Raw genomic sequence first — 23,115 nt, 5'->3', positions numbered from 1 at the left:
CTATTTTTGTATGTTGAATCTATGCACAGAGTATACTAGTATGCTGCAAATGTGTGGGGTTTATAAACACATATACATATGATCACGATGTATATTCAAATATCAGAAAGGACAATGAAAAAAATTTGCAAGTTGTTTCTAGATTTCCTAGAAAGAAATGCGGATCCTAATGCCATCTTAGAAGGCAGGCCTGAAACACGTCGTCATTAAACAGAGCCAGGCTTACAGACTGGGGCAGGGGAGGGCAGGCAGGGAAGGAGGAGCTTACAGCACACAGGCAGCCTGAGCAACATAAGAGTCATTCGGCAGAGCAAGCAGTAGGCTCCAGACCCATAAAATCTATTCTAGTGCAAGTTCCATTCTGCTGGCTCTACAATAATAGCTTAGACCAATGTTAACACCAGACCAAAGGAATCACCAATGAGCATTACTAATATTTTGGGAAACTAGCTATTTATTGATTCCTGCCATGTGCCAGGAATATACTTTACATATACACACAATTTGCACATATTTTAGCACATACACTTTCCACATGTTGTTAGCTCATTCGATCACCACAGGAACTTTATGAGGAAGGTGATATCAACCCACTTTACAAATGAAGAAACTGAGGCTTAGAGACGCCTAATAACTTGCCCAAGGACACAGAACAATGAAGCGGATCTGGGATTTGAAACCTAGATATATCTGACTCTAAATACCACTCTTTTTCCACTATGCCCCCAGAATGCATTTTCCCTTCATAATCCACTAAATACACATGTAATTTACCCAACTCTAAAAACTGTTTTATAAAATAATACTTAACCTAAAACTGACAGACTTTGCCTAGTTTGTTGCCCAGCATCACGCGAACATTCCAGCTGTATCAGGTGTCTAACCTGAGACAAGTGTTCATTCTACGAAAGTGCCAAAAACAAGTGGTGAAATTCATCCAAAGTTAATCATTTCTCACGAAAGCACTTGTGCCATAACCACATTTTATACCAGAAAAAACAGAAAAGAAAAAGGAACTCAGCAAATAGCTCGGCATTTCATTAGCCTACCATTCCAAACCTTCCAGACTCCCAGAAGGCTCTTGACAGAACTATGGCAAGCTCTTGGGGGAAATGCTTCGCCTTGATGGAATCCAGTCCAAATATGCCATCATGCAGGAAATGAGTGGTGGGTCCAAGTGCATCCATGTGGGCAAAGTAATGCAGATTAAATAGTGATTTATTTCATCCCAAACTACATTCATCATTTTAAAACTATGTTTCACCATGTTACTCCAAACTGTATATGGCATCTTCTCTTCCACTTGTGCCAAGGAAAGCAAAGACTCTGAGATTCAGCTCATAAAGATTTAAATAGGGTTTATATGCTCTACAGAGGCAAGTGGGGGAAAAAGAGAAAGAAGCAGGGAGAATTCTGAATAGTGAGAGGAGGGTGGAGGATTTAGTCTGCTGATTGCACAGATTTATTGTCATTTTAAATTAGGTTCTGATTTTTAGGTTTCTTATTTTGCTTTCTGGTATTGATAAAAAGTCCCCTGGAGAACGTCATGCATTTTGAAACATTCATACCCTTGTTGATATTAACCTGCTCTTTCCTTAAGTGTAAGAATATAACCTTCAAAACACTTTAGATGAAATTATGGTGGTCCAGAGTAACTTATACTAAATGATTCTGTTCATTTATTTTTTTTACAAAAAAAAAAAGTATATTTGGAAACATGAAGTATGGCATGTGTTTGAGTTGATAATATAGAAGGGATAATATAGTATGTCTTTTTTTTTAAAACATACGCAAAGAACACAGAAAAAAATATACACAGAGTTTGAACTCCAGCAATTTTCTCCTGCTTGTTGATACTGAGTTTGAAGTGAGATGATTTTGTTTGTTCGTTTTTGGCAAATGAGCAGAGAGAGAAGCAAAATGTAGAGATACGCTCTAGACTTTTTAACCCCTCTTCACAAAACAGACGGGCTTTTACATTTACAGCTTTGAAAATTCTCCTTCCCTAATTTAGCTTATCCCTCAGTTTTCTACGTTTCTTTTAGAATCTGCAGAACAACAGAAGGTATTTTTTAGCTGAGGATTCTACTCATCTTACCCTTTCACAAGGGGGCGCTGAGGCTTCTCTTAAGAATCTTCTATGAGAATGTTCAGGATGTTCAGACCATCTAGTTTATAACTAGAAAGTTATAAACGCTACCAGCGACAGCATTCTACAACCAAGAGAACGTTTGTTTTATCCTGTCTCTGTCTGCCTCTGTCTCTCTCCCACACATGCACATACCACAAACTCATACTGAGAGTAACTGAGGGAAAGCTGTCGAAGTAAAAAGATATGAAAAATAAAGCACCTTTGCTAACACTTTCTGCAGCTAATACTCAGAACACCTTTTTGTGAATGAAAAGTATGATACTTCGTCTGACTGGTTATCAACATAGCTTTTTAGTTCATCTTAGCAGCTATAGATTCCTCTTCTGAAATAATTAAACAACACGTTCATTATCTCCTGGACAGTATTCTGGGATGCCTCATGAATAAGTAGTGAGGAAAAGAGTAAACCAAACTTGGAAAAATTGTTCAATGAGGAGCACGGGATGGCTGGGGAAAAACACCAGGATTCTGTGCCCGTAACCCTGGCTTGTGGCTGGGAGTGTCAAGGGCAGAACCCAGACCTCCTGATGCCCAGACCCAGGGGACTGCACCACTCTCAGGACCCACCCCTCCGCCCTACCCTTTCAATTAAGGCTGATTCTCATGGGCAGTGACTCACAAACCAATCTCTGTAGGGCCTGACGGAAAGCAGGCCAGCCTTCCGCTTGCAAGGCCTTTATTAAGAACCGTATCCTTGTCTGCCTATTTTCGTCTCTTCCGGCGCTTATCTGAGAGCATTCTGTGTTTGTTCGTGTACGGGATCCTAGTCCCTCTTTGACCGCATATCCAGCACTGTGCCAGGTGCTCCACATGCCTTACTTCACCTAATCCTTGCAACCATCCATGAGCCAGGTACTACTATGAACCCCATTTTATGGAGGGGGAAACGCATGATGTTAAGTGACTCAACCACAATCACCCATTAAGTAATGACAGAGCGGGGATTTTAAATATTCAATCTTTATGTGGCATCAAAGCTGATGTCACAGATCCCATTTCAGGGTCAAGAGCCAGAGAAAAGGCTTCCAGTGGTTTAATTTCTGGAGCCTACAGCAATTAAGAACACCTCCTGCTTCTACCAAAAAAAAAACAAAGCACTGATTTTTTTTAAAAGGAAACGTATTTTTACACGTTTTTCATTAGAATTATAATTCTTGTTAAATTTTGGCCAGAGCAGTACTGACTCTAAAAGGAACATGGCACTTTAAACACAAGTGCAAGCCCGGACTAAAGCAGACCCTATGTCAGAAACCTAGATAGCTTAGAAAAAGCAGACCATAGACTCAAATTCCAAACAAGAGAGCATCTTAGCCAATTCAAGGATTCTGGGTCCATGGTAGCATCATCCCACAGGGAGGGAACACAGGACACATCAGGCCATTGCAGTTTGATACCATTTAAACATGAGCTTCATCTGACTCTCCTTTGGCTAAGACCATGTTCCCCAAGCAAACTTCTGCTTATGTCTGGGTTTCCTGTTGTCTAGAGGGAAAGAATGCCTAGTCATATAGTTTAGGGCAAATCAGGTCGTGTGATCATTATTTCTAACTAGGAAATAATACACTGGCACTGAGAGTATGCATTGATTGTATAATGTCAAGAAATCCAGTGCCTGGAAGAATGATCATTCTCAACAGAAATTAAACTGATATTTTTGCTGTAGTATTTCAGTCTCATGAATTTGATTAATGAGTCCATCCCTAAGAGACAGATCTGCTTTTTAGAGCCTGTCAGCTAGAAAGGTCACGAATACCACTTCAGGTAAGGACTGCTGGGTGCCTTACCTGGCAGAGACCCTCAATGTCAACTTGTGAGTGGAAAAGTATGCTTGTGGCCCCTTAACTTTACTGCAGAGAAGTAAAAATAAGAGAAATGGAATGGGTCACCCCTTTGTTCAACAGCTCAATCACCAGTGAATGAGATAGCTAGCCATTATTCTAGAAGTATGGCTAAACCATGTTTAATATTTAAAATGGGAAAAAAGAGCAGCCTGGTTCAAACCATCATTAACTATTTCAGTGGTTTCTTTCTTTCTTTTCTTTCTTTCTTGCTTGCTTGCTTTCTTTCTCTCTCTCTCTTTTTTTTTTTTTTTTTGTGGCAACCCTCTAATACCACCCAACTTGGTTAGGACACCCACGTTCCCACTCCATCCTTAACCTATCACTCTTCTAAATCTAAGTATGGTTAAAACATACTTAGACACACCAAAAGAACATATAAAAGTCCTAGACATAGTGGAAGAATTATGTCCAAGTAGAGCCACAACTCTAACTTCAGGACATTACCCCCTGGCTATTCCCACACTGTCACAAACTCATACATCTAAAATCAAAAACAGCATTCTTCTCCAAAAACTAATTCCTCCTCCCAACCTCACTATTTCTGAAAACCAGCATTTTCTTGGTCTTCAAACTGAACATCTGACATCTTTGATTCTCTTGTCTCTCTCATCACCCATATCTAATCTATCACTAAATCCTAGAGATTCCTTTCTTCCACCTCTGCTCTGTTTGTAAAGCTACTAGTCTCCAGTCCTCATGGTCTCAAATGGATTGCTGTGAAACTCTCATAACTGCTTGCCTCATTTGACCCTCTGACATATTCTAGGCGCCAATGTCAGATATACCGTCTCCAAACTCCACCCTGCAAATAGCACTTCTTTTCTCATAACCATCAGCCATGTTTCGCTGACAAAAGCAAGTTCACAATTAAGCGTTAGCATTCTCCAATCTGGCCTCCACCTACCTATCTGACCTCTCTCACAATTATCCTTCACAGACTCTCCTCTCCAACAAAACTGCTGGAAGCACTAACCCTCTCATGGAGAGCATAAGTTCCCCAAGGGGATTTCAGGGGATCTCTGAGGTCAAAATTATTTTCATGATACTAAGATGTTGTTTATAGTCTTTTTCACTGAGTTGACATTTAACTGATAGGATGCAAAAAATACATATAAAATTGCTGGCATCTCAGCACACAGCAAGAAAATGGCACAAATTATACTATTAATTACTGCATTCCCTAACACTACATACTCCTACTAAAACCAACGCCAGTTTCACCTAAGAATGTCCTTGTTGAAGGAGTAAAAATTATTAATTTTATTAAATCTCAACCCTCGTATACACTTCTTTAAGGTAATTACGCATAGAGCACTTCTGCTGCATAGAAAAGCATGATTGTTGTTTCAAGGAAAAGCACGTGGAACCAGCACTCTTTTTACTTGACAGAACCACTGACAGACAAACTGTGGTTATTTGAACTTGGGTACCTGGCAGGCATTTTCTCAAAACAAATGAGGTGAGCCTGTCACTTCAAGGAAAACAACTGACAGTATTTGTTGCCAATGACAAAATGTGAGCCTTCAAGCAAAAACTAGAATTTTGGAAAAACCCGTATCCACCACTGAGAGCTTGACAGCTTCCCAATAATTAACGACTTTTCTGATGAGATGAGTGGTAAGATTAACAAATGTAATGTTTTTACATTGTATAATGAAATGTGTCAACATTTGGAAGATCTTCGTAACTCATTGAACCAACATTTTCCAAATTGCCAATGCATGATGTTACAAAATTATGTATGACAGACCAATGGATTTTAATACAACACAGGACGAAAAAGTTTACTATTGTGGTTTCAGATTCTACGTTGTAACTAACCTTTAGGAAACTACCAATCACCAAGTTTTGGTGTAACATCAAAAAAAGAAAATCCATAATTGCCTGAAAAGGCTATTTCTGCCTACATATCTGTAAGAGGTAGGAAGGATTTTCTCCATCTACTTTAATCAAAACAATTTACTAAGACACACTAAAGGTAGAAGCAGATAAGAGAATCCAGATGCCTTCAACTAAGCCATACACTAAAGAGATTTTCAAATAAATAAAACAATGATCACTTCTCTCATAAATTGTTGTTGGCTTTGGGGAAAAAATGGTTGTGCTTCACAAAACATCCTATTTTGTTAACATTAATGGGTTTCTTATTCTTTTTTAAATAAGTAACTTTCAAAAATACCTGTTTTAATTTCTAAATAAATAAACACTTATAGATATAATCCACATAAGCAAAGACCTTTGGGGTCTCAATAATTTTTAATTATTAATTAAAATTTTAATTTACTTTTTAATTTTTAATTAATAGTTCTCAATAATTTTTGAAAGTGTAAAGAGGTCCCCAAGACCAAAAAGTTTGAGAACAGCACCTTAGAGCAAACTCTTCTTTTGATTTCTTCCAGTTTCTTTGTTCCGTGTGCCCACTACTTCTTTATTTCTCCAAACCCCATCTGTCTTTCAATTTTGTCCTCTTCTTGTATCACAAGAGCCCTCCAGGTCAAGAAATACCTTATCCGGAACTTTATGACCCTGATCTGTTCTGCATACTTGGCAAAAATCTAGCCGGTACCAACTACTTATGTTTTGAGGTATGCTTATGTTATTCTTTTAACACAAGTATAAACCAGGCACTGTTTACCCTGTGTGCTCCGGATAAAGCAGTGAATAAAACAGACTGGACCCTTCCTCCTGTGGTTTACAGTCCGGTGTTACCACTCAGCGTGCAGTCAAGCACCAGAGTTATGACAGAGCTTGCTAAAAATGCAGAATCTCAGGCCCTAGCCCAAACCTACTGAATCACAATCTACATTTCAACACGATCCCCGGGAGATTTTCCTGTACGTTAACTTTGAGAAGCGGAGGATTTATGCATCCTCTTAATTACTGGGAACTTCTTGAAGGTAAACTATTACCTTTAATTTGTTGCACTCCTAGTATAAATAATACAGTTTACCTATTATGCTAATCAGTCACTCAAACATGAGTACCCATCAAATGGAGTCATTTCTGGGGATTAAAGACAACAACAACAAAGGCAAAACAGTTTACACCCTGAAGAAGGTTTCAATCTCGTAGCAAAGATAAGACAATGAATATAATGACAGTTAACATTTCAAAAAATGCTTTCTGTGAGCCAGTTATTGTACCAAGGGCTTTAAGTAACAATTTTATAAGGTCGGTACTATTATTATTCCCACTTTAGAGATAAGAAACTTGGGACTCAGAGGTTAAGAAAGTGATGGAACTGGGATGAGTCAATGTTTGACTCTAAAGCCCAGAAAGTGGTAAGACAGAGATTTAAAATAATCTTGAGGAAGGAGCCTCTGAGTTCCTTGAATGAAAGCTTATGCCTCAATCTTGGAATCACCCAGAGAACTAGCTCAGTTCCTTGCACATACTAGGAACTCAGTAGACATTCATCAGCTGAAAGTATGTGAGTAGATTAAGGTTAACTTATCACCCTTACTAAAAAGTATCCTAAAAATAAACAGTCTAGACTTTACCAACCCAATAATGCTTAACTACATTGAAGATACAACGGACCTGAGATGAAAATGCTTCTCTCTGATACATTATACAGAGAGTCCATTCACTGACTCAGGGCTCTTATTCCATAGCATGTGGAGGGAAAAATAAACAAGAGACAGAGGGACAAGACATCGACTAAAAGGTGAAAGCCACTAGGGAACACTGAAAAGAAGCTGATGCTTTTTCCAGGGAAAGAAAGGAAGGGCAGGAGGTCATAGAATGTCTTCTTTGTCCATAGTAAGCAAAGGATGAAAGGAAATGTTGGTCAAAGGTCCCCCAAAGGACACATCCCTGGAGCAGAAACAGAAAAGTAGGAACTGAGGAGTAAGCCCATTACAAAGAAGTGTCCCTGGGGGCCTCCAATTACCAGGTATCTAACTCACCACCCTCAGCCCTTGAACTTCCTTTGCTACACCTCCCAAAACCATTTCCCAATGGTTTGGAGTTGGGGGTCATCTCCATTCTCCCACTTTCTGACAAAATCACATAGAACTATGACCACCTTTTCTTCTAGAACATGCTGAGAAAAGGTCCTACAGTTCTACTATTTCACTTTATGGGCCAGGCTTTTATGGGCCAGCCGTCTTGTATACCTAACCTTCACGTACACTACCATGTGTATGAGAAAAAAAGTGTCCTGGTAACAAAAAAATAACAGACCAAAATCAGCTTCCTAAACAAGCCACTTACAGGATGGAGATCTACCTTTATAATATCCTAGGTGTACCAATTCAGTACAGTTCTATATGAAGACTTCTGCAAATTATGCTGAGGAAGAATGATCACCTAACAATGTCCTTAATGATATTAAAGAAGAATCCTTTCAAAGATTAAACTCAATCATATTCAAGAGTAAATCTATAGAAGGCAGAACAAAATGGGAAAAAAAAGAAAGCTCACGTAGTAGTAAATATCACCTCCTCTCTTAGATACTGACAACAATGTTTTAGAGCTGGAGTTATCCCGTCCTCTCACGTTCTGAACCCTTACACATGGAATGCTGACCACATATGATTTTCTAATAGTTAAATGATTCAATTTTCTAGTCAAATCTGTTCAAATAGGAAGATTTTATTTCACTGCTTTGAACCCAAGGGATCTGAAAGGGAAACACAATATAAAAATTATAAGGGTAATTGGTAACTACCCTCACATTTATGGAAGCAAACTGGGTGTATTAACTGAGCCAGACTTGAAGCACAAAATTTATGAACCACCTACAACCTAGCTTTTGAAAAGCTAATGTTTTCCCTCCTTTAACCAGATTAACAGATGGAGAACTCTGAGAAGTCATCTAAAGATGTCTTTGGAATTTTCAAGCATGTTTTGCTTAACAGTTCATGTCACACTTTATAATGCTACCAGAAGGCATGGGACTGAGACTAGGATGACTATGATTAAAAGAAGTCTGCAGGGGGCTTCCCAGGTGGCGCAGTGGTTGAGAGTCTGCCTGCTGATGCAGGGGACACAGGTTCGTGCCCCGGTCCAGGAAGATACCATATGCCGCGGAGCGGCTGGGCCCGTGGGCCATGGCCGCTGAGCCTGCGCGTCCAGAGCCTGTGCTCCGCATCGGGAGAGGCCACAACAGTGAGAGGCCCGCGTACCGCAAAACAAAAACAAAAACAAAACAAAAAGAAGTCTGCAGGTGCAAGCATGCTGCTACTATATAGCATTACAGTTGCATGCAGCTGTAACAGGCAAGACCAACCAAGCCTAGTTCTTTCTACTATAATACTTTCATGTGTGTGTGATGGCTGACACTTAGAGCAGGAATCCACAGGCCTAATGCCTTGAGCCCCCAGAAGGCAGGACCCATCTAAAGGGCTGCCACTGACTGGGGCCTCCATGGCATTTGAGCCCAGTGTTATGAGATTTCTGGATTTAGAAAAGAAAGGGGAAACCCATATTTCTATGTAAAAGCTCCCAATTTCTAAGCATTGGCATCTAATTCAAAACATCATGTGCTAGACAAAACCTGTCTGCAGGCTTCCTGCGCACTCCCCAGCGCTGTGCATTTGTGATCTCTGAAACTTTCATGGCATCATATTGCCTTTGCATTGCCCTAAAGTTAGGGTCATAGTTTTTCTTTGATATTCTGCATAGCTCCTAAGAACATACTCTATGTTTGGTAAGCAATGTCTATTAAACAGAGGTAAGAAAAGCATGGCTGTTGCTAATATCCCTGTCTGTCTGTTTTTAAGCTTTGATCCAAAGGAATAACACCATCGCCATATTGCCAAGTTCCCTGAACCATCCTGTTCAGAACCGAGCCAGACTGCTAAATGTGAAGCTTTACAGTGTCTTTATCACATTTTCCTGCCCTTCCCATACTCATTCCCAATCTCAGTTGGGTTTATGGTTTCAGATTCACCAGTAACAGGTCCACACTAAGTTCCTTCATAGAAGAAGAATTTGGGTGAAGGCAACCAAAACTATCTCGAGGTCCTCTGCAGCAAACTCTATTCATTTGTCAATTCTGACAGTATCTGCAAGTATTAACTTTCCTTCCTGAAAAATTTAAACACAAATTTTCTGCAAATATCCTTTCACATCTCCTCTGTGTTGCAGATATTAAGGAATTATCTACGAAGGTATTTGTACTGGGTTGAACAGTATTCCTCTAAAATTCATATCCACTCAGAACCTCAGGATGTGATCTTATTTGGAAACATGGTCTTTGCAGATATAATTAGTTAAGGTGAGGTCGCAGTGGATTAGGGTGGGCCCTAAATCCAACGACTGCTGTCCTTATAAGAAGGCCATGCGAAGACACAGGCAGAGACTGCAGTGATGCAGCTATAAGCCAAGGAATGCCAAGCATTGCCAGGACCCGCCAGAAGCCTAGAAGAGGCAAGGAAAGAGCCTTTAGAGGGTGAATAAGCTCGCTGATAACTTGATTTCAAACTTCTAGCCTCCAGAACTGTGAGAATAAATTTCTTTGTTTTAAGCCTGTATGGTATGTTTTTTTTTTAATTTATTTATTTTATTTATTTAATTTTGGCTGCACTGGGTCTTCGCTGCAGCTCGTGGGCTTTCCCTAGTTACGGCAAGCGGGGGCTACTCTTCACTGCCCACTGCGGTGGGCAGGCCTCTCATTGCTGTGGCTTCTCTTGTTGTGGAGCACGGGCTCTAGGCACGCTGGCTTCAGTTACTGTAGCATGCGGGCTCAGTAGCTGTGGCACACGGGCTTAGTTGCTCTGCGGCACGTGGGATCTTCCCAAACCAGAGCTCGAACCCACTTGCCCTGCATTGGCAGGCGGGCTCTCAACCACTGTGCCACCAGGGAAGGCTTAAAACAAAGTGTATGGTAATTTGTTGCAGCAGCCCTGAGAAACTAATATAACATCTAAACACCTTCTTCTCTTCTTTGCTTGTAAACTTACACTACCCAGGATCTGGGGATGGGCTTTATCTTTCCGTACTTCCTGAGGCATGCCGTGTGAAATGGGACAAAGAACCCAGGGACGCATTTCAGATGGTGGGGACGTCTTCCATGGAGACAGGAAAGTGTAGGTGAGCTATCTGAGGTCACAGACTGGTTCTAATTTAATTCTATGTCTGGGGCACCTAGCACAGTCCCCAGAGTAGACATTAAAAAAATAATTGGCATGAGTACATATATATGAATTAACAAATGAAAAAATGAATGGATGAATTAAAACAAAGCAATGGTGAACAAACCATTAAGTTTATTAACTTAAGGTTCTTTTGTGAGGACAGTGGGTCAGGGCAGAATGTTCATGATGAAATTTGACTAGAAAATTTCTGAAAGTGGCTGGTAGTATTTTTGTCTCTGTGATCCCACTGAGTCACAATCTTAGAGGCGACATGCCCTCCTCCAAGGAGGCATCACTAGTACTTCTGGGAGCACTTCACGCAGGACTACTAGAGGACTCCAACCAGTCATTTCCTAAGCAGCCACTCTCTGTCTCTGTCCACTCCCTCTCCCCAGAAGCCAAGCAACCTGCCAAACTAGGTTCTAAAATTTTTAATTTCAAGATGCCAGTAAAGCAGACGTAAGAGTGGGGGAAAAAATCATGAATTACACTTCTTCAGTGATTAATTTAAAAAAAGAAAAGGACTCCTTACTTTTTTTTTTTTTCTTTTTGCGGTACGCAGGCCTCTCACTGTTGTGGCCTCTCCTGCTGCGGAGCACAGGCTGCAGACGCGCAGGCTCAGCGGCCATGGCTCACGGGCCCAGCCGCTTCATGGCATGTGGGATCTTCCCGGACAGGGGCACGAACCCGTATCCCCTGCATCGGCAGCCGGACTCTCTACCACTGCGCCACCAGGGAAGCCCAGGACTCCTTACTTTTTTAACAGCTCTGAAGGGCAATGATCTCCCCACATCTTCATCTGTTGAAAACTTATTTAATCTCCAGCACAGATAACTTCGATGCCTGAGCTTCCATATCCCAAAGTTTCTTCCTCCTCTAAGCTCTCCTTACCCCACAACATTCCACCATCTCATGGCTCCTTCCTGGTTCCATCTTGAATATATCAACGGTCTTGTGTTCACTACTAGACTGGTAGACTTCTTTTGCCACTCATAGCACTGTATTCAATTTTTTGTGTACCCTGAAGTACCCAGTATAATACATTATAATGGAAGGCAACCAAAACCTATCCTATCATTCAACTGAATATAAATTGTTTCTAGAACTTTCCAAAAATAATTAATTGAGCAAAATCATTTTTTCCCTTAAGTTCATGAGGTGAGATAAAAAATCTTTTTATACATCTTACTCCTGAGATACTAAAATCTGATTTGGAAATCACACCATCCATCCCAGAACTATGTGTTCAAGCTATTTTGGAAACATCTCACATCTGTCTTCTTGAATTCCTCCTGTCACATCAGGGAACGCTCAACTGAGAAGACAAGACAAGAAGGCTAGTGAATCACTAAAGGGTGTTTGAAAGATTAAAAGTAATTCAGCAGGACAAACCAGCTGAACACTGGGTCTTTTCCATATCCTGGAATTTTTTTTTAAAGGGATGGGAGCTTTCAAAAAGCAATTTAAAAGTAATTCATGGTTGAAATTACCAAAATCCATTCCACATAAAATGAACATCTAGAAGACGTTTCGGAAAGTTAATAATATAAACTTATCCAAAGCTCTAACACTCTTAAGCTAGCTAAGGCCAGAAATAATTAGTGCTGCCAATTGTGTTGACAGAATTAGGTTTGTGCCTTGGCTTTTGCCCTCACCAGCTATCCAACTTGCAAAAGAGTTCCACTTTGCTTGCCTCAAGAATGGAAACCAATCAACTTAAGACAGCAAAGGATTCAAACTCTCGAGCAACATGGTTCACCTTACAATGCAAGGCAAAGTGTGAAGGTAAGTGAAAACAAAATGGTCCTTTTCCTTAACCCTGGCTATTCTGACTTGTAGACTTAAAAACTCAAAACACAAAGAACGTTTGTGACACACCGAACTACTGGCCCCAACTCTTCGTCCCTCCCTGGAGCCTAGAATACAAATAAGAATCACCGTATCCAGGTGTTCTGAACAATTATTTTATACAAGTTGTGCTTACCTTTTCTATTTCTAAAGCTGTACTGATGTAGCAAACCTCAAAGTATGCATGTCTGTGGTCCAGCTCCATCTACCCAACCAGCAAACCGATAACATTTATGGAGCCTGTCACTATGTGTTACGTACTGTGTGAAGAGGTTCACATCCACACGTAATGAAGACTTAGCTCCTACTTTCATGGAGCTCCAAGTCTAAACAAAAACTTTCCAGTAAGGTTACAAACTGCTGAGAGGAATGTGATAACAGAGAATTGGAAATATTTCCTTGAGGTACAGAAAAAGGACTTTCAACAGCTCAGAGGGTCTAGAAAGGTTTCACAGAGAAGATGAAAATTGAGCTAAAACTCAATTGTTTACAGGAATGGAAAGGTTCTCTAAAATATAATTTTCTATTTTTCAGATTATCAGGATAATCTAGTTGAAGTGGATAAAGTCTGATGTATTCAGCCACTGGTGCCACTAGCCTAGGTCTCAGAACTATGATACAGTGGAAAAGCGCTGGATGCTAGGTCCAAAGATCTTGGTTCAAGTCCCAGCATGGCCACCTGAGTGTGAGAGAGTATCACAAACAAGACCTGGCACCCAGAATTTCACTGTGCCTTCCCCAGAAATTTGTTAATCAGTATCCCCCCTCCACTGTGAGGCAATATCATCAATTAAGTTAAAAATATGTACCCAATATCAAAATCAGGCATTGATTAAAATATAATATTAAATGATTTACTCAACACATCAGGGCCATTTGGAGATATATGTAGATAGCTTTCATTTTTATTCAATTAGTCATTATTTATTTACTAAGTTTACCTGCTATATTTCAGGCACTGACAGCATAAAGATGAAGACAAACCAATCCCTGCCCTTAGAAGATGCAGAAAGTCCTAACCAAAATCAGAGCCCAACGTATGCAGACCAGGGGTGGAAAGGGGGGTGGGGTGGGATGAATTTGGAGACTGGGATTGACATATATACACCACTATGTATAAAACAGATAACTAATGAGAATCTGCTGTATAGCACAGGGAACTCTACTCAACGCTCTGTGGTGACCTAAATGGGAAGGAAATCCAAAAAAGGGGATATATGTATTCATAAAGCTGATTCACTTCACTGTACAGCAGAAACTAACACAACACTGTAAAGCAACTACACTCCAATTAAAAAAATTTTTTTTAATATGTAATAAAATCAGAGCCCAAAATATAGGTAATCCGTAATTAAGAGAGAAGTAAACTTTTATCTCACTGCTGTACGGATAATGATTATCACTAATAATGATAAGCACTAATATTTATTAAGCTCTTGCTATATGCCAGACACTGTTCTAAGAGCTCTTCAAAGATGCTCTCACTTAATCTTCACAACAGATCTATGCTAAAACCCTACTAGCACCGCCATTTTACAGTTGAAAGGCTATGCAAATTGCCTACATGGAACCCAGCTGAGGTTTGAACTCAGGAAGTTGACTCTAGAGCCCATCCTCTCAATGATAAATTAATGCAGCATTGGGCCCACTGTTGCACCACCTAGATTTGATTTTCTCGGTGTATATTCTGCCTTTGTACACTTTAGTAATGAACCTAATTTTGAAATGGCTATTCCACAAGATCCACCCAATTTCATACTTTGTATCTTCAATTTTATTAAGTCCCAAATTAAACCTAAGTTACCTGTTGCTATAAACTAGGTACCCTGGTAGTAAGTATCAGAATGTTGTGTCTTTCCAAAGTTTTCATGAAGCAAACATAAAACACCAGGTGATTAATGGAAAGACTACACACAACCTGACCAACCTATATTTAACTGAGCCATCATGCTTACCTGGGGCCACTGAGGGGACTGCATCTCTGGCAAAACCTGAACAGACTTAAGGTTCCCACTTTCAAGTACCAAAACGATGCAACACTTTCTTTTAGAATCCAGGTCAGAGCATTCTTTTGAACTTTTCATAATTCCTATGAAACTCAGTAATTCCGCTGATGCTTCCCCGCCAGCCCCCGCTTCTACTAACCTCTTGCTTCTCAAAGGACAGAGACATAGGAGGAAAAGAGGAGAAACATATATACACGATTGACTGTGCAAAGAAAGTTACTAACATGCCGACCTGGGCAATTCGGAAAGAAAGGGAAATAGAAAGTGGTCAATCTCTGGGCTGGGCAGTGCATTTTATTTTATAAATAGCATTTTATAAAAATATTTTATAACTTGGAAAGCGTGCCCCTAAGGTAGAAATGAGTCTATTTATTTTTCCAGGCTCCCCAAAGCACAGTCTACAATCCAAAGATAACTGGGTCAAGATTTAGTCATACAACGTACACCACTGTGATGAATATTTGCTTAGCACACAGTGAATAAACAAGTATGTACACGGTGCTGCATACTAGTATCTTACAAAATACTTGCACTTATTTCTTTTCTTTCAACAATTAGTATTTTGTGTTTATTTTACATATATATATATAAAAACTCATATATACTATATAAAACATATATAATAATGACTTCACCATTGGAAGTGTTTAATTTAAATTGACTGTGGGACTTCCCTGGCAGTCCAGTGGTTAAGACTCCACACTCCCAATGGAGGGGGCATGGGTTTGATCCCTGATCGGGGAACTAAGATCCCACGTGCCACATGGTGTGCCAAAAAAAAAAAAAAATGACTGTGATCATTGTGAACACTAACAGTATGTTTCACTGGAAAGAGGAACTCAAAAAAAATACCAATGCTGAATAATCAATTATTTTATTGTACGCGCTAATTCATGTGATCTGTGTGATCATGAAGTAAAGAGGTGTCTTTTCAGTTGGAGTTCACAACTGGCTCTAAGGAAATTCCAAAAGAATTCCCAAATATTGTTAATATTCTGAGGCATTGCATTAAGCTGAAATAAAGATCCCGAAGTGATGATTTTGAAGGGATGGCTTCTAGCATTTGTAAAAAACTCAATCTCACAGCTTCAGAGAGTTGGGTCACAGCTAACACACTTTTTCAAGCACATCTGATTCAAAATGTCTATCCTTAGCTAGCCATTACGGGCCATCACCATACTGCCATCCTTACTCTAAAACTCAAGGTCTTCAAAAGCGACTTTAAGAATGAAAAATGAATGTATCCTCTCAACATGTCAGAAAACTCTAATCCAGTTCACATCACATGCCAAGCCCTGTAATGGGTTCTGTAGAGAAACCCCAGCAGCAAGTAACACCAGGACACCGAGCAAATGAGTGGTGAGCTGAGGGCACCCTGGAAAGGCCCCCTGGAGAGAGTGGCAGTGGACCAAGCCAGTGTACAGGTACAGTTTAAACTTGGTGCTCTTGGGACTTCCCTGGTGGTCCAGTGGTTAAGAATCTGCCTTCCAATGCAGGGAACGTGGGTTCGATCCCTAGTCTGGGAACTAAGATCCCACATGCCGCGGGGCAACTAAGCCCGCACGCCCTGAAGCCCTCACGCCACAACTAGAGAGAAGCCTGCGCACCACAACAAAAGGTCCCGCATGCTGCAACTAAGACCTGATGCAGCCAAATAAATAAATAAATAAAATAAAAAATAAACTTGGCGCTCACCACCAGCCCTTTTTGACACCAGCACTCAGTAAGTGAAGGCGCCAGGGATAGAAATACCCTAAATACTCAGCAGCGAGGGAATCATTAAATAAATCATGGAGCTTGAAGAGGGTGGAACAGCATGCTTAATACTTAAATTCAGCCTGAGGTAGAAAAATGCTATATCCTGATACGAATTGATTTGCAAAATATATACTGTGGTGGAAAAAGCAAAGCATTTATAAAATATGTAATGTGTCCATTTTTTTCTTGTTTTAATTTTTACTGTGGAAATTTTTAAACATACAAAATGAGAGAGAACAGAATAATAAACCCTTATGTACCCACCTTTAACAAGGATCAGCTTATGGGCAAAATCCCATATACAATATTATAGTATAATATATTATATTATACTATAATATTTTAGTATGTATCTCTAAATGGTAAGGACTCTTTAAAAATATCATTATAAATTTTGGGTAAATTTTAATATTTACTATAAATGTGGGTACATGCCTAAAATGGTTTCTGAAAAAAAAAAAAAACTAAAAAAAAAAAGTAGTGGTTGTCACTGGAAAAAAGGGGGCCAGAGTGAGGAACCGAGGAGACTTTACTGTTACTTAATACCTTTCAGTAAAATTAAAAATATAGCTACAAAAGGGAGCACAGGGCCTGGAAGAGCAGCAGAAAGGCTGCCACGACGTGAGGAAGACAGTGTGGCCTCAGTGGAGGGCGCTGAACACACGAGGTTGAGTTTGAATGTGAGACACTCAAGGAGCCATTTATATAGATTCAAACACTAGCAGGTGACAGTGTCCATCGGCTACAGGATATGAAGTCTCTAAATGTGAAAAGTAATAGAGAGTTGTGAACTCAGTGACATTACTATACATAATTATGATTCCAATAATGTGCAGATCCAGGCATTTCTGAGATGAAATGGGCTCATCTCAACCTCCCTACTGCCATATCCAGCTACAGGAGGCTGATAAAATCTATCATTTAAAGCACTCTGGTTTTAAAGGGCACTTCAAAACCACTTTTTTTGTTGTTTTTTTTAAACAAGTTAATGTCTTACTTTCTCCTCTTTTCCCATCTGTAGACCTTGTAATTTCTCTGCCTTAGGTGGGGAAAATGTCAGTTCCTTCCCTGGTGGTTCTATCTGTTACATCTGTATCACATTAACAGAGCCCTGGGATCCACCAGAGGCAGGGTTAGGTTAAAGAAATAAGCCTTTGTGAACGCTTGTTTACAGTGAATTCAGACACAATACAGTTCTCCAGTCTTTTAACCTCATGATCAGTAAAATAGGGGCTATGAGAAGATAAGATTAAAAGTAGCTGATTTTTAGGACCCTGTTCATTTCTGTGACAATTTTCACTCCTCTGAAAAATCCAAAGATGTTACAAAATATAGACAAAAGTTAGGAGAGACTGGTCTCAACTAGACTAGTTAAAATCCAAAACTTCTAAATATATGTTAAAAGAAACACTACTTTCTCACTTTCAAATATCACTTGAACAAGGCTAATAAAATGTTCCCCAGTAAAGGTCAAAAAGGAAATGTCTTTAATGAGTAGACTTTCAACTTTTTAAACCTTAAACTTTTCATCAGCTTGAGCGTAAATAAAGTTTTTCTAGAGAATTTTAAAATACTTGGTTCTCTTTTTCAGGTTATATCTTGCCCCCGGCAAGTGTCTCCCTTTTATTATTTTCCTTAACAAAACCCAGCATTTCTACATAGTATATAGAAATAGTTCACCTAACCACTGGCAGTATAGTTGCTAAATAGGTGATGTTTTACTGTACTTAACACCGGGGAGCTATTTCTTTTACAAAAATGCTTCCCGGGACAAACAACTTATGTATGAATCAAAATGAAACCGCTGAGGAATCTAATGATATTTTCACACAAATTGCCCAATTTTACCCCAAGAGGCTCATGTTCTTCTCTACCTGCAGATGAAAATTTGGGGGAGGGGGTCAGTGTAGAGATTAATTCCATCAATAAGGGAAAACACCAAAAGAAAGTGGCCACCGTAGGCTACACCTTTCCCAGGTACCTGTCTCATCTGCGGAGCTGGGGGAGGCACTGTCTTGGGACAGGGTCGTCCAGCTGGACTCCTCGTCGCTCGGTGCCAGGTTCTGGATCCGGTGGAGTGCACAGTCAGTTTTGGCCCCCGTTTTAGGGTGATCCTTCTTGGTCTCCGGGCTGGATGATACGGTGGCTATCTGGCCATCTTCAGGGCTGAACTGGGGTCTGTTTGGTTTCTGCAGCAGTAAGTCGCCATTCCCAGCGACGGTGGAGGCCTGGCTCTGGCTTGGCTGGGCCTTCTCTTCCACAGCCCCATGCTGGTTTCCCAAGTTCTGCTCGAGTTCTCTGGTTGAGGTTTCCAGGTCTGCATAGTAATTCAGGAAGCTCTTGGTTCTTCGGGGCTGGGAGGGTAAAATCTCGCAGCCCGAGGAATCCCGTGGGTGGGGCTCTTTACCTTCTAACTTCTCAGAAGTTATGTTGATGACTGCAGTGGGGCTGACGTTTCTGTTGGGGTCCTGCTGCCCTTGTTCTGCAGCCTTCCGGAGCTGGTTCTCTCCATTTTTCACCAGCTTGATGTTGGCAGAGCCATTTCCCAGCAGGGGCTGTGTGGCCGGATCCGAGAGGCCCATCGCCGCCTGGATGTTAGTTAGTGCATATTTTTTCCTGCATTTGGGGGGTGTGCTGTTCTTGGTTTCTGTGTGTTTTATTTCAGCGTTCAACAATTCATTGTGCGAGGAACGGAGATTAAGGGTGTTTGGTGGTGTGGCCGGGCTATTCCGATTCGTGACGTCTGTCGTTCCGCTGCTGGCCATAAACACTGCCAAAGTGTCTACACCTGAGTCAGCTGGAAAAAAAAAAAAAGAAAACTGGTCATTAGACGCCTGGCATGATTAAACTACTTAGCATAGAGAGTGAGCAAACATTTCTATACAGAAAATTGAAAGAACCAATGCTTCCGTTGCAGTTTTGTAGAAGGGACCCATTTTCCTCTCTCTTTTCAACGTTTGCTCATACATTAAACAGGAGCAAATAAAAGGCTTAATGTGAATACACAAAAGCCAATTTATAGAAAAACTAGGAGGTCTGAGGGTCCACATTTTACTTAAAGTAAAAAAGTATCTCTCTTTTGAAATCATATAAAAGCATTTTCTTCCAGCAGCTGGTCTTCGCTTTTTCACAACCTTGCAAATCATCCCCTTGCTAAACATTTACATCACATTTCTATTCTGTCGTTCCCTCAGGCAACAAAAAAGTTGCTCAAAAATCCTCTGGGGCTCCAGCTTTCTTAATTAACCTGAAAGGTCACTGTTCAATGAAGCACCATACATCCAAGGTAATTTTTCTTCACCATGTCTAGAAATTGTGTTCTGAACACCAGGAAAAATCAAACCTCCATTAGAGTTTGATAATGTCTTGTGAACATTTCTGACCTGGGCTTACTGTTTGTACTAAACAGAAATTTTGCAGAAATGGCTTAATTGCTCAAGAACATGCATACTCACATAAAACTATTACTAATAATGTAGCATTGAGCCCTTGGCTAAAGATGTGTTAGACTCCCCAAAGGAGTCTGAACATATTCCACTGAATTAAAACACAGACTCAGCGGTTTGCAGTCACCACAAGCCCTTGCAGAACTCCTAGGAAATTATCTGACAGTTGCATTTATCTCAAATATTGTTCACACCATCAGTGATTTGTTCCATGCGTCTCTTGCTAGAAAGACAGAAAGGTTTCTCGGACTAGAGGGGAATAAAATTCATCAGCAAGAATTTCTAAGGTTTCAGATTTCTCAGTCTATAAGGAATGACTTCTTTCTTATCTGATCCCTTGCCCTCCAGAGACCTCCGTGGGCTCTACACCAGCAGTAGATGAACCAAAGCACAGCTCCCAACATTCCTGAAATTGTACTATGACAACTCCCTCTTCCTCCACCAGGCAAAACAGAGACCTCCGCAGGGAAGGAAGGTAAGAATGTTCTACTGTTCGGAAGCTTAGAGGTATCCCTTTCCATCATCCGATACTCAGGATGAGCTATTTTAGAAAAGAGTCACCCACTGATTCTAGAGTCTGTGTGCTTCTTGGAAGCTAGGGAACATCTGTACACTCCAGGCAGCGTCCATATTTACGACAGAATGACCATATGGCCCACAGAGATAGCTAAGGCTGTAACCCAAAGTGGTTAGACTTTGGGCCCCGTTCTTTAGAATTATTATTTATAAGGATTCCAGCTTACCCAGCACCTACTGCACTTGGGCTTCATTGAGAATCTGGTTTGTTTTTCCCTTTTAAACACTATTCTGATGACTAAATTTTAAACAAAAATGTATACTATTTTGGCTACTACTACCATTTTACAGAAAACATATTTCAATTTATAATTCAACCTCACTCCAGAGCAGCATTTGATATGAAAAGGGTCCATATTGAACCCACATGAAGTTTTCCCTGAGATACACAACCATAACACAGGCACACAAGAGAAAATTACACTTAGACTTCTGGGTATTTAGAGTGACATTATTATAAAAAATCTGGCAATCTGCTGGCTTTTTAGAAGGTATGGCAAAAAAATTGCTATGAGGCTATTTTACGATGTTAGATACTATATCCTAGCAATGTTATTAGGGAGAATTTTTTTTTTTACTCTGCTTATAATTATAAACATTTTAAGAAAGAATACCATCAAAATTTCTTGGTGAGTTAATATTTAAGTAGCTTTTATACCCTGGATGTGACAGATAAAAACTCTGAGTGAACAGAGCTGGAGGAATCAGGCTCCCTGACTTCAGACTATACTACAAAGCTACAGTAATCAAAACAGTATGGCACTGGCACAGAAACAGAAATGTACATCAATGGAACAGGATAGAAAGTCCAGAGATAAACACATGCACCTATGGTCACCTAATCTAAGAAAAAGAAGGCAAGAGTATACAGTGGAGAAAAGACAGTCTCTTAAATAAGTGGTGCTGGGAAAAACTGGACAGCTACAGGTAAAAGAATAAAATTAGAACATTTTCTAACACCATATACAAAAATAAACTCAAAATGGATGAAATACCTAAGTGTTAAGACTGGATACTATAAAACTCTTAGAGGAAAACATAGGCAGAACACTCTCTCACATAAATCGCAGCGAGATCTTTTTGGATCCGCCTCCTAGAGTAATGAAAATAAAAACAGAAATAAACAAATGGGACCTAATGAAACTTCAAAGCTTTCGCACAGCAAAGGAAACCATAAACAAGATGAAAAGACAACCCTCAGAATGGGAGAAAATATTTGCAAACAAAGCAATGGACAAAGGATTAATCTCCAAAATATACAAACAGCTCATGTAGCTCAATATCAAAAAAACAAACAACCCAAACAAAAAATGGGCAGAAGACCTAAATAGACATTTCTCCAAAGAAGACACAGAGATGGCCAAAAAGCACATGAAAAGATGCTCAACATCACTAATTATTAGAGAAATGCAAGTCAAAACTACAGTGAGGTATATCACCTCACACTGGTCAGAATCAAAAAAATCTACAACAATAAATGCTGGAGAGGGTGTGGAGAAAAGGGAACCTTCCTACACTGTTGGTGGGAATGTAAATTGGTATAGCCACTATAGAGAACAGTATGAAGATTCCTTAAAAAACTAAAAACAGAGCTACCATATGATCTAGGAATCCCACTCCTGGGGATATATTTCTGGAGAAAACTGTAATTCGAAAATATATAGGTATCCCAATGTTCATTGCAGCACTATTTATAATAGCCAGGACATAGAAGCAACCTAAATGTCCATCAACAGAGGAATGGATAAAGAAGATGTGGTACAAATATACAATGGAATATTACTCAGCCATAAAAAAGTAAAAAAATAATGCCATTTGCAGTGACACGGATGGACCTAGAGATTGTCATACTGAGAGAAGTTAAGTCACACAGAAAATGAAAAGGCAACCTTTGGAATGGGATTTTTAAAAAGGAAATAAATAGGCACAGAGAGGGACATGATTAAGGTGTCAGATGTGAACAGTGAGGAATGCACTCCAGGATCTGGCCTGAGGAGGGCAGGAGACAGAGCCGGGAAGAGGGTGAAGAGCTAGGAGAAAAGGCAAAGGCCAAGGGGTCAGAGGTCTCTGAAAGGTAAGGGAACAGGTGTGACAGGAACAAGGGATTTCTCCAACCCTAGCTGCATGCATACCCTGGGGAGCTTTTTAAAAAGCCCAGAATGGGCTTCCCTGGTGGCGCAGTGGTTGCGAGTCCGCCTGCCAGTGCAGGGGACACGGGTTCGTGTCCTGGACCAGGAAGATCCCACATGCCGCGGAGCGGCTAGGCCCGTGAGCCATGGTCGCTGAGCCTGCGCGTCTGGAGCCTGTGCTCCGCAACGGGAGAGGCCGCGACAGTGAGAGGCCCTCGTACCGCAAAAAAAAAAAAAAAAAAAAAAAAAAAAAAAACCCCAAAACCCCAGCCCCCCC

The 23,115-nt window shown here is 40.3% G+C and overlaps 1 protein-coding gene across 13 annotated transcripts in view; it reads right to left on the bottom strand.

Moving 5' to 3' along the window:
• Positions 1–23,115, bottom strand: part of APBB2 (amyloid beta precursor protein binding family B member 2) — a 369,238-nt gene that overhangs the window by 168,692 nt on the left and 177,431 nt on the right. For all 13 annotated transcript variants that reach the window (XM_024731651.1, XM_024731661.1, XM_024731662.1 and 10 more), the window contains one exon: positions 18,669–19,484. In XM_024731651.1, the coding sequence (XP_024587419.1) occupies positions 18,669–19,484 (816 nt within the window). The remainder of the gene's footprint in view (positions 1–18,668; positions 19,485–23,115) is intronic.

The sequence above is a fragment of the Neophocaena asiaeorientalis genome, unplaced genomic scaffold (assembly GCF_003031525.2).
Source record: "Neophocaena asiaeorientalis asiaeorientalis breed wild unplaced genomic scaffold, Neophocaena_asiaeorientalis_V1.1 scaffold39, whole genome shotgun sequence".
Taxonomy (NCBI): Eukaryota; Metazoa; Chordata; class Mammalia; order Artiodactyla; family Phocoenidae; genus Neophocaena; species Neophocaena asiaeorientalis.
Note: the sequence above shows the minus strand (reverse complement) of the source record. Positions and strands in the feature narration are given on the sequence as shown.